This window comes from Coregonus clupeaformis, chromosome 35 (genome assembly GCF_020615455.1).
Source record: "Coregonus clupeaformis isolate EN_2021a chromosome 35, ASM2061545v1, whole genome shotgun sequence".
Classification (NCBI taxonomy): Eukaryota; Metazoa; Chordata; class Actinopteri; order Salmoniformes; family Salmonidae; genus Coregonus; species Coregonus clupeaformis.
This window is the reverse complement of record NC_059226.1, coordinates 1292368-1311774: the sequence shown is the minus strand read 5'-3', so window position 1 is coordinate 1311774 and position 19407 is coordinate 1292368. Positions and strand designations below refer to the sequence as shown.

The window sequence follows — 19407 nt, the reverse complement described above, 5'->3', positions numbered from 1 at the left end:
TACACATTTGTTGGATGTATTTGCTATTTGTTTTGGTTGTGTTTTAGATTATTTTGTGCCAAATAGAAATGAATGGTAAATAATGCATTGTCATTTTGGAGTCACTTTTATTGTAAATAAGAATAGAATGTTTCTAAACACTTCTACATTAATGTGGATGCTACCATGATTACAGATAATCCTGAATGAATCATGAATAATGATGAGTGAGAAAGTTACAGACGCACAAATATCATACCCCCAAGACATGCTAACCTCTCACCATTACAACAACATGGGAAGCTAGCATTTTGGGGGGGTATGATATTTGTGCATCTATAACTTTCTCACTCATCATTATTCATGATTCATTCAGGATTATCCATAATCATGGTAGCATCCACATTCATGTAGAAGTGTTTAGAAACATATTATATTATTATTTACAATAAAAATGAACCCAAAATGACCCCAAAAAGACCCCAAAAGGGTTTTAGCTTTAGATGCCCAGATAAATTCTGAGGGAGGACCCCCAGACCCCCCGCAAGTTTATGTCCCTCACACTTCTAAAACCAAAGTTGCACCCCTGTGTGTGTGTGTGTGTGTGTGTGTGTGTGTGTGTGTGTGTATGTGTATGTGTGTGTTTTCTTGCAGAGTATTGTAGATATAATGCCCAAATATAGAAAAGAAGAAAACTGTGAAGTCACCAGGAGATTTCTAAGGGTGCTATCACCACCAGAACCATGGGATCTATCACCTACCCTGTCTATGCCACAATCACCTGCTCCACTCAAGTCACCATTGAATAGCAGTGAAGAAAGGGCTGAAGAGAAACAAAGTTAGAAGGTTGAACAGTCCCCACAAACCAAGAAAGAGGATGAGATATCTCACATGGCACAGGATGTGAATGTCCAGAGTTGGGGAGGGTGTTGTTCTGATCCGATGACCCAGATCAGTGTAGGGGTGGCCCAGTCATTTGTGAACCATGTCTCCTTAGTCATGGTCCCTGGTCCCACACATACACCCACTGCCATGGTGGATGAACCCAATCTACTGGGGGACTATGGGGACTATGAGGGCAGTCAACAGGCCCACCTCTGTGACCTCCCCATTGTTGTTTGATGTTTGTGGGGGTTGGACAACTACACCATCCCTTCCTTGAATATATCCTCCCACCTCTGTGCTGAATGTTGAGATGGTGTGCTGTTTAAAAGTAGTATGGGGATGTGAGGTTGATGGTAGGGCCATGGGCCTTGTGTATAGGATTCTGGGACCTGCTGTATGATGTCTTGAGAGGAACATAAAGCTATGTTGTGTGTGCCCAAGCCCAATACAGAAGAGAGGGACAGCTGTTGTGTTCAAAGGCCATAATCAGTCACAAAGAAGTGGAAAATATTGAGATAATATGAGAATGTGTTTTGTATTATCATGGGGACCATTCTCTAATTGAATTGATAGATTAGACTACTTGACAGCTGAGGAATTGTTATCCACATTCATGTGTTTGCAGGGGCAGCAATAGTTTCTGTGCTGTGTGCCAATGCAGGCTTGCACTGCTGCATGTAGCAGAGGCTGAGATGCAGTTTTACAGCTGAGTTTGTGAGTGCCAGAAGTCGAGTAGAGGGTAAGTGTGCAAAGTAAACCACAGAATTAAAAGGTGTGCCAGAGTTCATGTGTGTCCCCACCGCAGTTGCTTGGAATGAGCACCTGCTGCATTCGCCTCAGCACTCCATCAGTGAGAGACTCCCAGCGCCAAAACACTTTGAGAGAATCATAGTGCCGTTTACATAGCGCGCTGCTCGTCGTGTGTAAATCCATGTAGCAGTTTTTTCCCAGCTGGTTCCCACTTCATACTCACCTGTTGTTGATGCCTCTCTGTGAAAAACCACGAGTTGTTTTTCTAATCCGTAAGTCTGTTTTTCTCTCACATCTCTGTAAGATATTCTGATCGCTCGGCCTTACCTTGTTCGCCCTTATTGTTGGCTCACAGACAAAAATGTCTTGTTTCGTTTAAGAGAACTCTCTCTTGTCAACTCTCAAAAGCTGAAGTAAAAGTAAGTGAATGGAACTGATAGGTTTAGAATGTGACAGTGGCAAATTCTAGTAACTTCCACTGGTTCTGGCCTATAGGCCTATTCTACTCAATATCGGGAACAGATAGATATGACTTCACAAATGTATTTAAAGTAACCTACTGGGCAAAAACTGTTTGAATCATGTTTGTTTCCACATCATTTCAACCCAAAAGATCTATGTGATGACGTTGAATCAACGTGGAAACAAAAAATCATCAAACAAAAAGCTGATCGTGGACTACAGGAAATGGGGGGCGAGCATGCCCCAATCCACATCAACAGGGCTGCAGTGGAACGGGTCGAGAGCTTCAAGTTCCTACGTGTCCAAATCACTGACTTAAAATGGTCCACGCGCGCAGTCGTGAAGGTGCAACAGCACCTCTTCCCCCTCAGGAAGTTGAAAAGGTTTTTTCATTGGCCCTCAAATCCTCAAAAGGTTATACAGCTGCACCATTGAAAGCATATTGACTGGCTGCATCACTACTTGGTATGACAACAGCAAACAGTTACATGACCTACAGCATGGTCAAGAACGTTCATGTTTTCTGACATTTTTGGACTACTTAACAACTATTGATTTAGAACCACAGAGAGTTACTGCAAGTTGCAAAGAAAACAGGAGCTGCCTCCACTATTCCAGCACTATTTCATCTTCAACATTTCAACATCATCAAATTACCTATGCTTAGTCGAATACAGTGACAACTAAAAGATACCAAAAACTATCCAATCAATGTAAGCTAAATATGATGTGGCTGTCCATGGTTCTGTGTATGTGTGTGTGTGTGTGTGTGTGTTTGTGCGTTCGTGCAAGTAGAAAAAACATGTTGACTCACCCTACTTGTAGAGAAACGGCAATGCCATCCTCCTCTCAGTCATGTTGACGAAACGGTCTATGACTCTGTCATACAGTACACGCTTTTATTTTTTGTTGTCCTAGGCTACCTAGCTAAAATGCTTGTTCGCTAGCCTATCTTCCTTTCATGGGCAACGTTAGCTAGTTAACATTAGCCTTCTACTTCTAGCTACATAATGAACGTCCATCCTCTATCCTGTATTTTATGGTTGGATCAGAATCGCCATTATAATCATTATCCAGTACAGAGAAGTAAGTAAAACCCAAGTCCAAATCCCTATCTCCATCCATGGCTAATTTAGGAAAGGGCCAATTGTATCTAGCTGGCTAGCTAGCCACCGGAGGACAACAACACAACGAGATGCATCAATTCAAGTTGTTTCTATCGATTACATATTTCTCTGTGATAGGATTGAAGCCAAATCCAAACTGCCTTCCGTTGACACTTTTTTTTGGTGCACCAGGACCATTCACAGTTTAGCTCAACGCTGATTGGCTATTGTTTTATACTTTTTTTATCAAGGGAGGCCAAATGCTCACCGGCTTCCCTTGCATTCAAGGCTATGGGTGGCAACAAATTCATACTCTTTATGACCAGACCGCATCAGATAGATGGCCTACACATACAGAGACTGAGGGGCGCTGTTTCGCTCGGCTCGGATGCTTTCTCCGGTGAAGCCTTTTGCGAATTGAAGGAAGATTATGAAAACACAGAGAGATGAAATATAAATGATTGTATGTTTTTTTCTTGTTTTCTTTGTCAATTTTTTTGGGAAACCTGGCCTTCATGAATACACGCCACTGATCCCCAAGCCATACGACTGCTAAATAGCTAACAGAATGACTACACAGACTATCTGTGTTGACCCTTGTATTTTATTTACATTTTTGTCTCTATGCACACTCACAGGACTCTACACACTCATGCACACTCCAACACACACTTTTATACTGACTACACACAGGCACACATACTCACATACAATCATAATTTACGCTGCTGCTACTGTTTATCATATATCCTGATCCCTAGTCACCTTACCCCTATACATATTTACCTCTATCACTCCAGTATCCCTGCAAATTGTAAATATGGTATTGGAACTGACCCTGTATATAGCTTCTTACCTTCTTGTGTTCTTATCTCATTTCTTATTTTTATTCATTCTGTGTTGTTGTTCTACCTTATGTTATTTTTAGTGCTACACTAACCACGTTTCCATCCACAGTTTTTATGCGAGTAAAGCGGTGGAGGCTGGTGGGAGGAGCTATAGGAGGATGAGCTCATTGTAATGTCTGGAATGGAATATGGTTTCCATGTTTGATGTGTTTGATTTGCGTTCCATTGATTCCATTCCAGCCATACAATGAGCCCATCCTCCTATCGCTCCTCCCACCAGCCTCCTCTGGAGTAAAATCATACCGTATAAAAAAAATCATGACAGCTGTGATGGAAACAGGTCGTTTTGGTACAATTGTATAAATGCCGACAGATAATTTGTTCGTTCGACATGGTGGGATCATTTTATGTATTTTAAATTAAATGGTGCTGGAAACGCATTTATGCGCTAATATTGATATAATAACCATCATATCGAAGTGAACTTGGAGTCACGTGATATGTTGTGTGGTCCTCCCACTATGACTTGGGAAACCATGCAGTTTATTAGGCTACAGATTAAATAAGTTATGATGAACTTCACAGGGTGGTGTAAGTGCACAGTGATTTTGATGCTCCTTTCCAATAAATATCGAAGGTCTTATTCTGGTGACATAAGGATTGATGCTTGACTGCCATTACATTTTTTTTATATTCTCGCTCTTATCCATAGTAATCTCATCATGTAGACTAGCCTATTGATTACTGCATTGTGGGGTTTGAAGCTTGCAAGAAAGGCATTTCACTGTACTTGTGCACGTGACATTATAACTTCAATCTTGAATTCACCTTAGTCAACTCAACCAAATGTAAATCAAAACTAGACGAACTGACGTCTGTTCCCAGTGGGTAGCTTCTCTTACTTCACAACACAAAAAGCAAGGCAACAGCTCACAGCACAAATACACTTTCTCACATATGTTTTTTATAATCATATCAAAATAGAATTAAGTGGCAATTATCACAACATTCATTTTTTGATAACTCATAACAAAACAGACAATAACTAATTACAGTTGAAAGAAGGCATTATGACATATGCAACATTTTCAATATTTAAAATAAGTTTGGCTGGTATTTAGGCTATTTGAAGTGTGCACACTATTCCTGAAAGGTGACCAGCAGTGGCCCACACACAAGCACTGAGCTTCTTTGCTTGACACATCTGACCCATGCTGCTTTTAATATCTGACACTTTTATCAGGGCACTTCTTCTCTTCAAATTGTAGTGTTAGATTTTTCACCTAATAGTTTTGCTAAACGGCCTTGTAAAATCCATAGGATACTACTAAACAAAGCTTGAACCCTTTTTTCAGGACAATTTACTGTAAATCAAGATTACATGTCAACATTTTGTAGCAAAGGCTTGAATACAGCAGGGGTGTTAAAACTAGGATTACTGGCCCACTGTCACACTGTATGATTTCTCCACAATCCTTGCTTTAGCTGGTTCACAATACTGCAGTCTCAGTCTGGGGCGTGTTTGTGTGTGCTGTCACAAACTGACAGAGAGAGAGAGAGAGAAGCCCCAATTTCTGTATTCGGTAGTGCATAATTCTCTGTGTTAAAAATGACAAGGGCACCTCATTCCAGCACCCTTGCTGTGTCTGTCTGTATTAAATACAGCAACACATAGCCTCAGGATACAGAAGGTCTGATGCTCTACTGTTCCCTATGCAGACAAGGCCTGGTTAGCAATGAGCATTGTGAATCAGGGACTATCTGACTTGTGGATTCATGAGTGTTAGTAATCAAACATATAAATATGATTCTGTTCACATACTTACATATATATACTCTAACACTCACACGGGCACACACGCTCATATTGTACACATGCGCGAGTACAGACACGCACATACACACGCACACCCACACTGACACACAAAGTTATACAACAACACAAAGTCATTACCATCACCTGTCCATCATACAGACAGTGAATGGCAGGCAACAGACAACACCTTTTCCCTTTTCAAAGCTTTTCTCTGTAGTTAAATTGGGCTCAATTCAATCAGATCCGCATCCGCTTTAGCCAACATCCGCATAGCGGTTGTTTTGGCGGTGTCGGAGGTGGAACTGAGTTAGAGCTGTCAAGTCCGTAAGTGGCTCCCGGCATCATACCTAAAGCGGACATTGCCATTGTCTGAGTCTCATTAACAGAAATCCTATGCAGCTTTGTTTACAAGTTCGAACACTGGAATGTGAGTTGTAATCTACACCTCGATTAGGATGATAGAAATCCTCTATTTTGTTTCATTAGTTTTTAATTTTAATTTATTTCTATATAGCCTACACTTTCTCGTTCTGAACGCATTTCTTCCTCTGACACCGCCAAAACATCCCCTATGCGGGTGTCTGCTATCGCCGGATAACGCTAGATCTGATTGAATCTAGGCTATTGTCTGTGTGCACAAAGGCTGACAGCTCAAATTATATTGAGACCGGAAGAGTGATCAATATTCAACCCCCAAAATGCTTCATATGCAGTAATCCTATTGAAAATGAACACAGGAGACCTATGTGATATAAGGAATAAATAATGTTAAAGACAGACATAAAGGTGTAATGCAACCCCTGTATAGCACCTTGCATCTTGTTTCAATTACACTCTCCGGAAGAAGTGTAAAAGCCTCAGCTGAACATGAGAATGCAATCCTGTGCATTGTTGTTGGTGGAATTCCAGTGTTTAAAATCAAATTAAATAAAATTAAATATGTTTATAGAAAACGAGATTCTACATTATGTAACTATAGAGACGTAATATCTTTGCTGTGTAGTTCTATTGCCCTCCCTTAGTGCGGGAATAGACTAGAACGTATAGAGCAGCTTAAACACAATGTAGGGATACTGCTCGCATCAGTCAAGACTACCAGTCATTCCAACTGTCCTAGCTCATATAAATGTCATCATTGGTCCCTCTTTCTTTCCCATTGTCCCTGTAATATTTGCTTGCCATGTTATTTTCCCGATCCTCTACCAGTGTGTCTTTCTAGTCCGAAAAAGAAAATATCTTCTTCCATGTCAGAACCCAGTGAGCAACATTTTTTAATATGTATTTGTTGTATGTATTTTCAACAAAAAAACATGTATTTTCAACATCTTGTGCTCATTGGGAAAGGGGAGATTTTAACTGACATAAAAATGCTTGACAAGCGTGATCAGTCCACTTCTTGGGAGTTATAGTAAACCATGCCTCGGATGAGTATACGAAGAGTCTTTAACCGACTTGATGTCTACCGACTGGAGTGGTTCACTACGCTGTTCAAAAGTCATGAGGAAGGTCCAATAGCACTGAGTCCAACGACAGTCCAACATCCTTGTGAACGTTCCAACGTTCTTCCAGTGTTCCAATGATATCTCCCAAAGTTCTAATGTTGTTCCAATTATCTGTTCCAACGTTCTAATGTTGTTCCAATTATCTGTTCCAACGGTCTAATGTTGTTTGAATGTTCTGTTTCAACGTTCCAGTGTTCTTGATCAGACTGGGGGAACATCTTGTTGTTAATAAGAGATCATCATTTGATGGATCAGAGATATGTTGATGGATCATCTCGACCTCGTATGTATTTACATCCAATTTTTCTTGTCCCATAATTCTTTCCGTCCAAGGGTTGTTTTGGGTTCACCAGACAATCATTAGTACTATTAGGGAATACCTCACGGTCACAGGACGAGCAGGTTACTGACACATGAATATTAACTCATAAGAAAGGAATTAACTGCTCGGTGTCGTCACTGGATTGTCCACAACAAAGACAGAGAGCATGGAAGCTGGATGAGAAGGAGAAACAGAAAAATTGTTTAAATGGTTACATTCTAGACCTGGCTTGTCTAGAATGTAGTTTTTGTGTATGCATATACACTTTTCTGTGGAAAGTATTTGCAAATGTGTGTTGGTATTTGAAAGTACTTGAAATGTATTTGAATGGGTTTGGAAAGTATTTGTGTTAGAGCGGATCTCTTACCTGCAGAGAGATTGTAGGTTCTACATTAGCATTGCTCTCATCGCAGCCTTGCTGATGCGCTTGCGGTTGTTCTTCCTCATTCTCTTCCTAGATGGGCCGGGCCGAGCAGGTGGCCGGGGACCAGCCGGGACTGAGGGCGCTCGCGTCGAAGTGGGCGACACTGTGTCTGGGAGAATAGAAGAATATGAGATACAGATGATTTAACAGTTTTGAATACAATTTAAACTGAGAAACATAAGTCAAAGCACACACACACACACACACACACACACAGACACACAGACACACACACACACAAACACCACACACCACACACACTTGCTAGCTCACAATATTCTCTATCTACCTGTTCTTTGTGTGGTGGTTTGAGTTTGATGATGTTTACGATGGTACTGCTGCTCCTCTTCTTCTTGCTGTTGTTTCTGTTGCTCCCATCTCAGGAGCTCCTTCTCATCGTCCAGCCTCCTGTGGAGTAACAACAGCTCCTTCCTCTCCTCCTCCAGCTTCTCCTGTTCCAGTTGGAGAGCGTGCTGGAGCCTCCTCTCTGAATCAGGGGTCTCATTGTCTTTACGTCTTTGATCGGTTTCCTCAAGGGGAGGAAATCTGCTCTCGGGCCTCTGATTGGTTTCCTCCGTAGGATGGAATCGCTGTTCCATTCTTTGATTGGCTCCCTCTCTGCTTTTGGTTTCCTCTGAGGAGGAGTTGTTCCCATGTCGCTGTTGCTTTGATGTGTTGGTGCGTAGCGAGGGACTCTGTGTTTGTGTGGGTTGTCTCTGTGTCTCCTGGTCTCCCTCCTCCTCACTAAGGCTCAGACTACCCTGCTGCCTATCTCCCCTACTGACATTTCCCTCAGTAATGTTAAATAGCGAGTCCCCTCGCGTCTCGACCCCGTCTCTCTTCTCGTGATCAAGCTGTGCCATGTCGACGTCCACTGCAGTTGTAGTGCCGTTGACACTACTACTGTCTCTCTCCTCCTCCATGTCATGTCGACGTCCGGTCCACTCCTTAGCCCCCAGCTGTCTGGTAGCGTTAAGTACCCACTGAGGATCCATCTTGTCATGGTTTAGCCCATAGCCCCCTTTCCCCTCCCCTGGTTTTGAGGAGGTGTCTTTGGGGTTCCAGTGCTGGTCCAGCAGGTCTTCCAGCTGGATCCTCTGGTTGTGCTTCAGCTCGTCTCTGCGGTGCAGCTCCTCCTTGGATCTGGCCTTGGCTGGATGCACCTCTCCTTTGTTGTCTTTCTGCCGTCTGCGGGGCGTAGACTTCTTCTTAGGGATGGCCGGGGGGCGAGGGGCGGGCTGGCAACGACACTCCACGTGGTCGTGGACCGAGACGACTGCCTTGGAGTAGTTGGGCCGCTTCTCCACGTACTGGATCTTCATCACCTTTTCAGGAGGAGGAGGAGGAGGAGGAGGAGGAGGAGGAGGAGGAGGGAGATTAGCTCTCCGGAAGTGCAGAATTCAAAATGACTAAACCGCTTTTCTATTTTTTATTTATGTAATAACTAACCCTTTATTTGACCAGGTAGGCACGACGAAATCAAAACGACTAAAACACTTTTTTTATGTTTTATTAATGTAATGACTAACCCTTTCTTTTACCATTTTACTAAGTCAGCTGAGAACATTTTATTTTACAAAAACAACCTGGGCGAGAGTTTCAGGGTAGAGGACAGGGGTTGAGATGGGGGTGTGTATATGTACCTGTAGGTGCCTGGTGTGCGTCAGCACGGGGACACACTGCAGGCTCTTGGTGTTGCAGCAGCCGGAGCATCGCTGTATCTCCACACAGGGAGGCCACAACAGGAAGTTGGCGTTGCTGCGGTCCAACATGGCACGGGTCACCTCCATCACCTCTGTCCTCACCTTACATTGTGCCTGCTGAGCCGGCTGTGCGTCTGAGACAACATAGACAGACAGACAGACAATTTAAAAATGTTTTTTTTTTTTTTTAAGTCACCTATTACTTACAGATTTCATAAGATGGGACAGTGTACATTAATCAACATATCAGACACATAATTGTAAATGTGCTCGAGTTAGCCTCAGGCTTAATGTTAAAAGCATACCCTCTACACTGCTCAGTGCTCAGTGCATACCAAACAGCCAGCACATACTGTAGGCTTCAAAATGTATAAAACATTTTGTTTACACTAATTCTACTGAAGGTATATTACTTATGCTGTTTAAAGAAAGCACATGCTATTGAAACAGTGAATCTATATGCTGAACTATTTGGAACTTGGAGTTGCAAGTCATAAGGTGTTTGTTCAGCAAATAACTAATGTATCGCAATATGGTGACATACTTTAGATGTTTCTTTACCACAACATGCATTACGCAACTAATTTTGGATTAGATACAGCTGTCCAAAACCACCCAAGTCAACAGGAGTGATGGATATATGTGGATTTATAGCCTAGTGTCAGAGACTATGAGGATGTGTGCTCTATCAGGATAAAAAGGAAGGGTCACTGGAGAATTTGAGCATATTTAAATTTTTTACATTTCAGTCATTTAGCAGAACCTCTTATCTAGAGCGACTTACAGTAGTGAGTGCATACATTTTAGTTTATGGTATTAGTCCCCTGTGGAAATCGAACCTACAACCCTGGCGTTGCAAGTGCCATGCTCTACCAACTGAACCACACATGACCACATATCACTAGAACCATATAAAGTCCATTAATCAACATTTACAGTTGGTTTACAACTCTTACAACACTCCTACAGCTGTGGAAAGGGTTCTACATGGGACCCAAAAGGATTCTACCTAGAACCAAATGGGTTCTACCTGGAACCAAAAAGGGTTTTTCAAAGGGTTCTCCTATTGGACAGCCGAAGAACATTTTATGCTCTAGATAGCACCTTTTCAGTGTAGAACCAGATTAAACCTAATCCTGGACTAAAAAGCATGGAGAATCTCCTTTGAAAGTGCTTAATGTGAGTCGGGGAAACCAGCTCAAAGTGTTTTAGGTGTAAAAACGAATATATTTGTCAGCTGCCTGATTAATAATTTCATGGTTGGATTGGAGACAGTTTTAGACCAGAAATAGACATTGAGATACATAGACGTGAGGCATAGAAAGTTGGGTAGGACAACATAGGCAAACTCACCCAGACTCCTTGGCAGTCGGTTACTAGTGTTGTTGGAGTGTTGTCCACTGGGTAATAAATAATCTGAGACATCCTCATCTGAGAAAAAACAATCCACTCCAATATTAGTTTACAGATCTAATCAGCTCATTGCTTCAATTGTTTATTGTTATGACTTTTACTGTGTGTGTGTGTGTGTGTGTGCGTGCACGTGCGTGCGTCTGTGTGTTTATTTGTGTACGATGCATGTGTGTGTTTATGAGAGAGTTTGAGACATTGTTTGTACGTTTAGCTTCCCTTTAATAGATGTCTGTTTGTGTGGGAATTTGTATCTGTCATGACCTCATGTTTGTATGTTTTTGTATCTTGAGACGTTGAATACTTCACTCTTCGTTTCTCTTATCTCGTTGAGTTTGTATATAGTGTTTACTGTGTGTGATGTTTGCTAGTCAATGATGGGAATAAAATCTGGGCAATATGTGTAACTATTTGAGAAGTCTGTCTACCCTCTGTGTCATTGTGGGTCTGACGGTTTGTCTGTTAGTCAGTCTGTGAGATTCTGTTTGTAGTATTTACTGTGTGTGATGTTTGCCTGTCCCTGTAGGGAATGAAATCTGGGCATCATGTGACAATGTTTTCATTATCTTTCCCTCAGTCTCTGTTGGTTGGGTTAGTTAGTCTGAGATCTCTTGGCGTGACCAGTGCGTCTGGCTGGCTTGTGGTACTGTATGGCTCAGTTGATAGAGCATTAGGCTTTGGAAGCCAGGATGTGGGTTTGATTCCCGGGGTCACCCATACGTAAAGATATATGCACCTATGACAGTAAGTCTCTTTGTAAACAGATTCTGCTAAATGGCATATGCATGTTGATGAGTATCAGTATAGTACAATGTTAGAGATCTTTACCTACGGAGTCACTGAGCAGTAGCAGCTGCAGGTCCTCTATGGAAGAGATAGGGTTGCTTCTAACCAGCTCCACCAAACCAGGAGGGAGAGCATCTCCCTGAAAGAAAAGATGACAGGAATAAAACTAGATTCTCCAAATCAGATATTCTCTCAGCTTCCCCGTTCACATTTATTCTGTGTAGATATGGAAGCAAAGAGACAACAGCAGTGGAACATGTAGGCAGTGGTGTAAAGTACTTAAGTAAAAGTACTACTTAAGTCGTTTTTTGGGATATCTATACTTTACTTTACTATTTATATTTTAGAAAATGTTTACTTTTATTTCACTACACTCCTAAAGAAAATAATGTACTTTTTACTCCATACATTTTCCCTGACACCCAAAAGTACTCGTTACATTTTGAATGCTAAGCAGGACAGGAAAATGGTCCAATTCACACACTTATCAAGAGAACATCCCTGGTCATCCCTACTGCCTCTGATCTGGAGGACTCACTAAACACAAATGCTTTGTTTGTAAATTATGTCTGAGTGTTGGAGAGTGCCCCTGGCTATCTGTAAATTAAAAAACTAGAATATTGTGCTGTCTGGTTTGCTAAATATAAGGAATTTGAAATGATTTATACTTTCACTTTTACTTTTGATACTTAAGTACATTTAAAACCAAATACTTTTAGACTTTTACTCAAGTAGTATTTTACTGGGTGACTTTCACTTTTACTTGAGTCATTTTCTATTAAGGCATCTTTACTTTTACTCAAGTATGACAATTTGGTGCTTTTTCCATCACTGTATGTAAGTAGGTGTGGGTTAGGGTGAGGGGGTTACCCGACTTCCCCCTCTAATCATTAATGAAACAAGAGGATGAAGGAAATGGCTACTTGGATTCACAATGGCCACTAAGAGGGGGTGAATGACTATTAGCCTTGTGTCACCTCATCTGCTAATACTTAGGGGTCACAGGAGTCAGGAAGGGTTCAGGAAGTAGTGGGGGAGAGGAGGAGGAGGTGAATCAGAACAGAGAGATGGGCATCAGGGGGAATAATGGAGGGATGGATGAATAGAGGAGAAGTTGCATCTATGGAGATATGAACTCTTGCTAGCTGGGTCTACCACTGTTTGACCTATTGGGTCCGAATCCCAGGTCTCTTGCACACCACAAAACGGGGTTAGCCTGCTGAGCTAATGCCTAGGCATTAATTCAGGGAGCTAACACAAGTCGAACCACCTCTGTTGGTTACATTCATACATTCCATTCAGTTTCTTGCGGAAAAAAGAAATGAAGCCCTTTGGGGAGCGCTTTGAGGAGGAAGAAGCCATTTGTGAACGGCATTCACACACTATTAATGTACATACCATTGACTTTTCCCCATTGTTGTTTGGCACTGCAGAAAGTCAAGTCATACAAAAGGAAAATGCCATGAGTTAAATTAACATCTCTATTTGTGTAGCGATGCCCCTGAGGAGCCATCCCAGTGATTTCCTCCCCTTGGCCCCAGTCTAAGGCTGAGGCCCCAAAAGCACCCTATTTCCTAGTGCACTACTTTTGACCAGAGCCATACGGGCCATGGTCAAAAGTAGTGCCCTCGAAAGTTAATAGGTTGCCATTTGGGGCACATCCTAATTGTGCTGGCTGCGCATTATGGTCTGGGCCTTTGTTCATAGGGTGGCCGCTGTCATGGCGATTTGTGTCTGAGCAGGAAAAATGAAATAAACACTTCACCCCCTGCAACTGCTAAACAAAACTGATGTAAACAGAAAATCATAACCTTTACCCTATAATACTGTAGGAATCCAGGAGTTACTCTGGTCCTAATTGCTGAACTCAAAATCAGAACTCAAAATCACTCACACACACACACGCACACACACACACACACACACAAATCAGCATCTGACTGAGTCACATCTGGAAGTTCTGGAACAGTCAGTGTCTTCTAGAATCTACGCTCATTCTGCTGATCACACAGACTGAGACATGCACTTATTTTAGAGCCATCATACAGTAGATCTCCATCTCTCTGAATAGAGATGGAGACAGAGACAGACCCAGGCTGCATCTCAACTGGCACCCTATTTCCTACATAGTGCACTAATTTTGACCCTTATCGGCCTTGGTCAAAAGTAGTGCACTAAATAGGGAATACGGTGCCATCTGGGACAAAGCCCTAGTGATGTTTAATGGGAAGTGGGTTGAGCTGAGGAATGCCAGGTACAGACTATAGGAGTAGAGAGATGAGGAGTAATGATACATAATTATGGGTCTAGTTTTGCTGCCTGCTGGCATGCGAGTACACGCACACACACACAAATGCACACACGCGTGCACGCACACACAAACACTTACACGTGAACATGTGCACACTGCACAGTCTCACATGCAATCCCTAAAACCCTGCCTTTGAGCACATGGTTTATGCATACATTTATAGGAACACACACAAACATATTCAGACACTACATTATACAGCTAGACTGCATTATGTGGGATATAGTTGAGGGGATTCCCTAACGGTATACCTCAAAGACACCTCATATGATAACTATCTACAGGCATGTACATCAATACATCACTGGATGGGAGGATGTATAAATGACAGAGAACTAGTTCAACTATACTTAACAATACTTTCTAATCAACCTTACTGCCACCCCCAACAACCTGTCCTCAGGGTAATTTGTATGATTTGGGACGTTTATTTGCTGCTCCCTCCAAGGCTGCCTCCCTCCAAGGCTGCCTCCAAAAGCCCAGTCTTTGACATGACAAATGTGGTGGACAACACACACCACTGGCAGCTCTGGGAAAAAGACACACTAGAGGAAGTCATAGATCTGATAGCATGAAAGCAACTGAAAGGCATTCAAGGAAACCCAGCAAAGAAGGGGTGCGCCGCATTTTGCCTTGTTTAAACATTCATTTCCCATAACTGAAGACTGTGTGTGTGTGTATATTGTCATGACCCACATAGTCAGAGCTTCGTTTTACTACAGTCTCTACCCACAGCCACTACTGCCTAATCCTGTGAATGTCCCAAAGATGGTCCGATGTAGCTCAGTTTGTAGAGTATAGTGCTTGCAACGCCAGGATAGTCAGTTAAACTCTTGGGACCACTAGTGTGTAAAATGTATGCACGCATGACTGTAAGTTGCTTTGGATAAAAGTGTATACATTGAGTGTTCAAAACATTAAGAACACCTTCCTAATGTTTTGTACACTCAGTGTATATTATTATAATATTAAAGTTAGGGCCTCTTTGGCCTCTTCTCAAGTCTATCAAAATGAGACGCTCATACTTTCCTTATATCACCTCTCTTAAAGATAGAAACCATAAGGGATTAACCCCCAAAAAATTTATTTTAATTCCAAGTTGTAAGGCAACAAAATAGGAAAAATGCCAAGAGGGGTGAATACTTTCGCAAGCCACTGTATGCTACGATACAAAGTACATAGAATCGACACCAGCAGTCAAGAGGAGACCTCTCTCTCCTTGATTTAAAAGTTTTTTCCTATTCTTTTTAACTGTCATCATGTGTATTAAGGACCTTAACACGATGATTCAGGACGATAGTCAGCCATAGCATGATTAGGATGATTTATAGTTGCGTTGCTGTGAGAAGTGTTCATCATATTGCTCGCCTGTCAAATATCCTGTGGACACACACACAAACACACACACACACATTTAGCCTTGTTTAGCTCCCAGGCATGTTCCATGATGGGTCTGGTGAGATTTTACATGGCCTCCATCTTCCACTCATATGATGTTTATCGACAGCTTTATGAGTTTAGACATCTGGAGAGGGGCCCATGTTGATCATGAGCATGTGGACAAGCTTTGGGGAGTTATGGGGGTCAACGAATGAGTGCATCATCAGAGCATGTGCCCCAAGCGTACCAAACAAATTTATGTTAATGGAGAAAGATTGTTATTTTCACTTTGGGATTCTGGACTATAAGAAGTTTAGGTTCTGTACATGGGTCTGCCATGTGCTGTAACTGTTCTGTGGTTACCTTGCCATGCAGGGCCCAATCCGATGTCCTCACCATGAGGCCCTCACAGCCTGAAGTGAAACTTAGGACTGTTTAAAATAGATTTTATATAGAAGCATTAAAGTCATGAGATGAGCTGCATAAGGTGTGGTTTAGATGATGAGCAGTTTAACTTACAAGACACAGCTTAATTACTATACACTACAGGTCAAACATTTTAGAACACCTACTCATTCAACGTTTTTTCTTTATTTTTACTATTTTCTACATTGTAGAATAATAGTGAAGACATCAAAACTATGAAATAACACATATGGAATCATGTAGTAACCAAAAAAGTGTTAAACAAATCAAAATATATTTTACATTTGAGATTCTTCAAATAGCCACCCTTTGCCTTGGTGACAGCTTTGCACACACTTGGCATTCTCTCAACCAGCTTCACCTGGAATGCTTTTCCAACAGTCTTGAAGGAGTTCCCACATATGCTGAGCACTTGTTGGCTGCTTTTCCTTCACTCTGCGGTCCAACTCATCCCAAACCATCTCAATTTGGTTGAGGTCGGGGAATTGTGGAGGCCAGGTCATCTGATGCAGCACTCCATCACTCTCCTTGGTCAAATAGCCCTTACACAGCCTGGAGGTGTGTTTTGGGTCATTGTCCTGGTGAAAAACAAATGATAGTCCCAATAAGCGCAAACCAGATGGGATGGCGTATCGCTGCAGAATGTTGTGGTAGCCATGCAGGTTAAGTGTGCCTTGAATTCTAAATAAATCACAGACAGTGTCAACAGCAAAGCGCCCCCACACCATAATACCTCTTCCTCCGTGCTTTACGGTGGGAAATACACATGTGGAGATCATCCGTTCACCCACACCACGTCTCACAGAGACACGGCAGTTGGAACCAAAAATTTGGACTTGAGACCAAATGACACATTTCCACCGTTCTAATGTATATTGCTCGTGTTTCTTGGCCCAAGCAAGTCTCTTCTTCTTATTGGTGTCCTTTAATAGTGGTTTCTTTGCAGCAATTCGACCATGAAGGCCTGATTCACACAGTCTCCTCTGAACAGTTGATGTTGAGATGTGTCTGTTACTTGAACTTTGTGAAGCATTTATTTGGGCTGCAATTTCTGAGGCTGGTAACTCTAATGAACTTATCGTATGCAGCAGAGGTAACTCTGGGTCTTCCTTTTCTGTGGCGGTCCTCATGAGAGCCAGTTTCATCATAGCGCTTGATGGTTTTTGCGACTGCACATAAAAAACTTTACAAGTTCTTGACATTTTCAGTATTGACTGACCTTCATGTTTTAAAGTAGTGATGGACTGTCGTTTCTCTTTGAATATTTGAGCTGTTCTTGCCATAATATGGACTTGGTATTTTACCAAATAGTGCTATCTTCTGTATACCCCCCCTACCTTGTCACAACACAACTGATTGGCTCAAACGCATTAAGAAGGAAATACATTTCACAAAACAACTTTTAAGAAGGCACACCTGTTCTTTGAAATGAATTCCAGGTGACTACCTCATGAAGCTGGTTGAGGGAATATGCAAAGGGAGTGTGCAAAGCTGTCATCAAAGCAAAAGGGTAGCTATTTGAAGAATCTCAAATATAAAATACATTTTGATTTGTTTAACACTTTTTATGTTACCACATGATTCCATATGTGTTATTTCATAGTTGTGATGTCTTCACTATTATTCTACAATGTAGAAAATAGTAAAAATAAAGAAAAACCGTTGAATGAGTAGGTGTTCTAAAACTTTTGACTGGTAGTGTATACTTCATAATTACAAGTGCACATGTGCTTGTAGGCCACAGCCAGTGGAGGGGTGAGGGGCCTGGTTCACATTTATTTTGTACAAAACAATATTCAATGTAACAAGTTGGTGCCTTTTGTTTAGAGAGCACACAAGGCCCAGTGCACACATTGTTAAAATACAATGACCCTGAAATTCAACAATGGTCTATAATTGGGGCCTGGTGTCAAATATGCTCAACAATTGTCCCTAATTTTACCATTCACAGTGAAATGAAACAAAGAAAAGAAACTTAGCCTTTCAAATGAGCTAAACAGAAAAACATATATTTGGCAACGGACTTTTGAATGGGCAATTAGGACTACATTTTAATTAATTGAATCCGTCACATACCTCTGCGCTGCCAAACCGCAAACATGCCGCAAGCAACGCGAGCAGCTGAACCCAAACCCACGAGCTCATCTTGCTGCCCAGGCTGGATTCTCCGCGATAGACCAAGCATTTATGGAAACAGCACGAGTCTCTCCCTCAGCACTAGGCGCGGGGACAGCGGCTCGCTCTGTGGAATTGGAACTCCTTGCCTTGCGAGCAGACGGACACCCACGTCTCAGCAAAGTATCCAGTGAATTACCAATTGTAGCCTACTCAATGATACGCTTCCCACTTAGAACGTCCACCCAACTCGAAATTCCACTATGGGAGTAAAGTGACTTTTTTGAAGATAATTTGGTCCATCTTGAATTGATGTGTTAAATCCCCAAGGAACTGTTTGTAGTGTGTTCCAGACACAATCTCCTGCAGTCGGGATGATAGTCTCAGATAGTTTGCTATCACACAATTTTAAAAAAATAAAAAGGCACCAGTCGAGTCATTAAAAGTCCTGGTGCGAAATTAAAGCATCCAATTTTATAGTCTATGGCTTTAAAATTAACCTCTTACATTATCCAAAAAAATAATCAATGTAATGAGAAAAAAATATTCAGAACTATTTCAATTACTTGTATACATAAGACAAAGCTTCCAAACAAACAATATTCTAGACTAGATTAGTAAAATGTTATTTATAGGCTACACATCCATATAGGCTAATGTTAGGTTATCCCTCGAGACATCAAATCTCGTCAAGTTGATTAAAATCCATTTTTATTTTCCTTTTCCACGCGTTGTAGCCTACACGAGGTTCTTCTTTCCTTATAACGCAAGGTGCGCCTCTATATGAAGCGCAACACAAGTGTGGTAGCCTACAATGGGAGTTTGCTGTCCGCTCCTTCGTCACAGGCTTATCAATATCAAAAGCTCTCTGTGGCGCGGTGCGCGTCAGCCCTGTTCCCTCCTGATTACGCCGCTACCGCACGGGACGGGGAGAGCAGATTTCCAAGAGTTTGTACAGTATCTCTCCCGCCCCCTGAAGGCAGGGCCATCATCTACATAAAAAAGGACTGACTGGGCTACTGCGTCTTGAGGGAAAGGTCTCAAAGGATAAGTCTCGTGTGAGTTATTGCAAGGGTTTATGTCTGCAACCATGTAATAAAAGCTGCAATGTGTAATTTTTTTGGGCCACCCAACCAAATTCACACTGAAATGTGTGTTATAGATCTTTCATTCTCATTGAAG

The 19407-nt window shown here is 41.9% G+C and overlaps 1 protein-coding gene across 1 annotated transcript; it reads right to left on the bottom strand.

Annotated features, from left to right (window-relative positions):
• Positions 1-6385: 6385 nt before the first annotated feature.
• Positions 6386-19108, bottom strand: pdgfbb (platelet-derived growth factor beta polypeptide b). Its single transcript, XM_041863707.2, has 7 exons — positions 18187-19108; positions 12036-12132; positions 11151-11228; positions 9738-9931; positions 8384-9419; positions 8038-8203; positions 6386-7843 (listed from the first exon to the last, which is right to left on the bottom strand). Exons 1-6 carry the CDS (start codon positions 18253-18255, stop codon positions 8058-8060), a joined length of 1620 nt encoding a protein of 539 aa, XP_041719641.1. The 5' UTR covers positions 18256-19108; the 3' UTR covers positions 6386-7843; positions 8038-8057.
• Between the last annotated feature and the right edge of the window lie 299 nt (positions 19109-19407).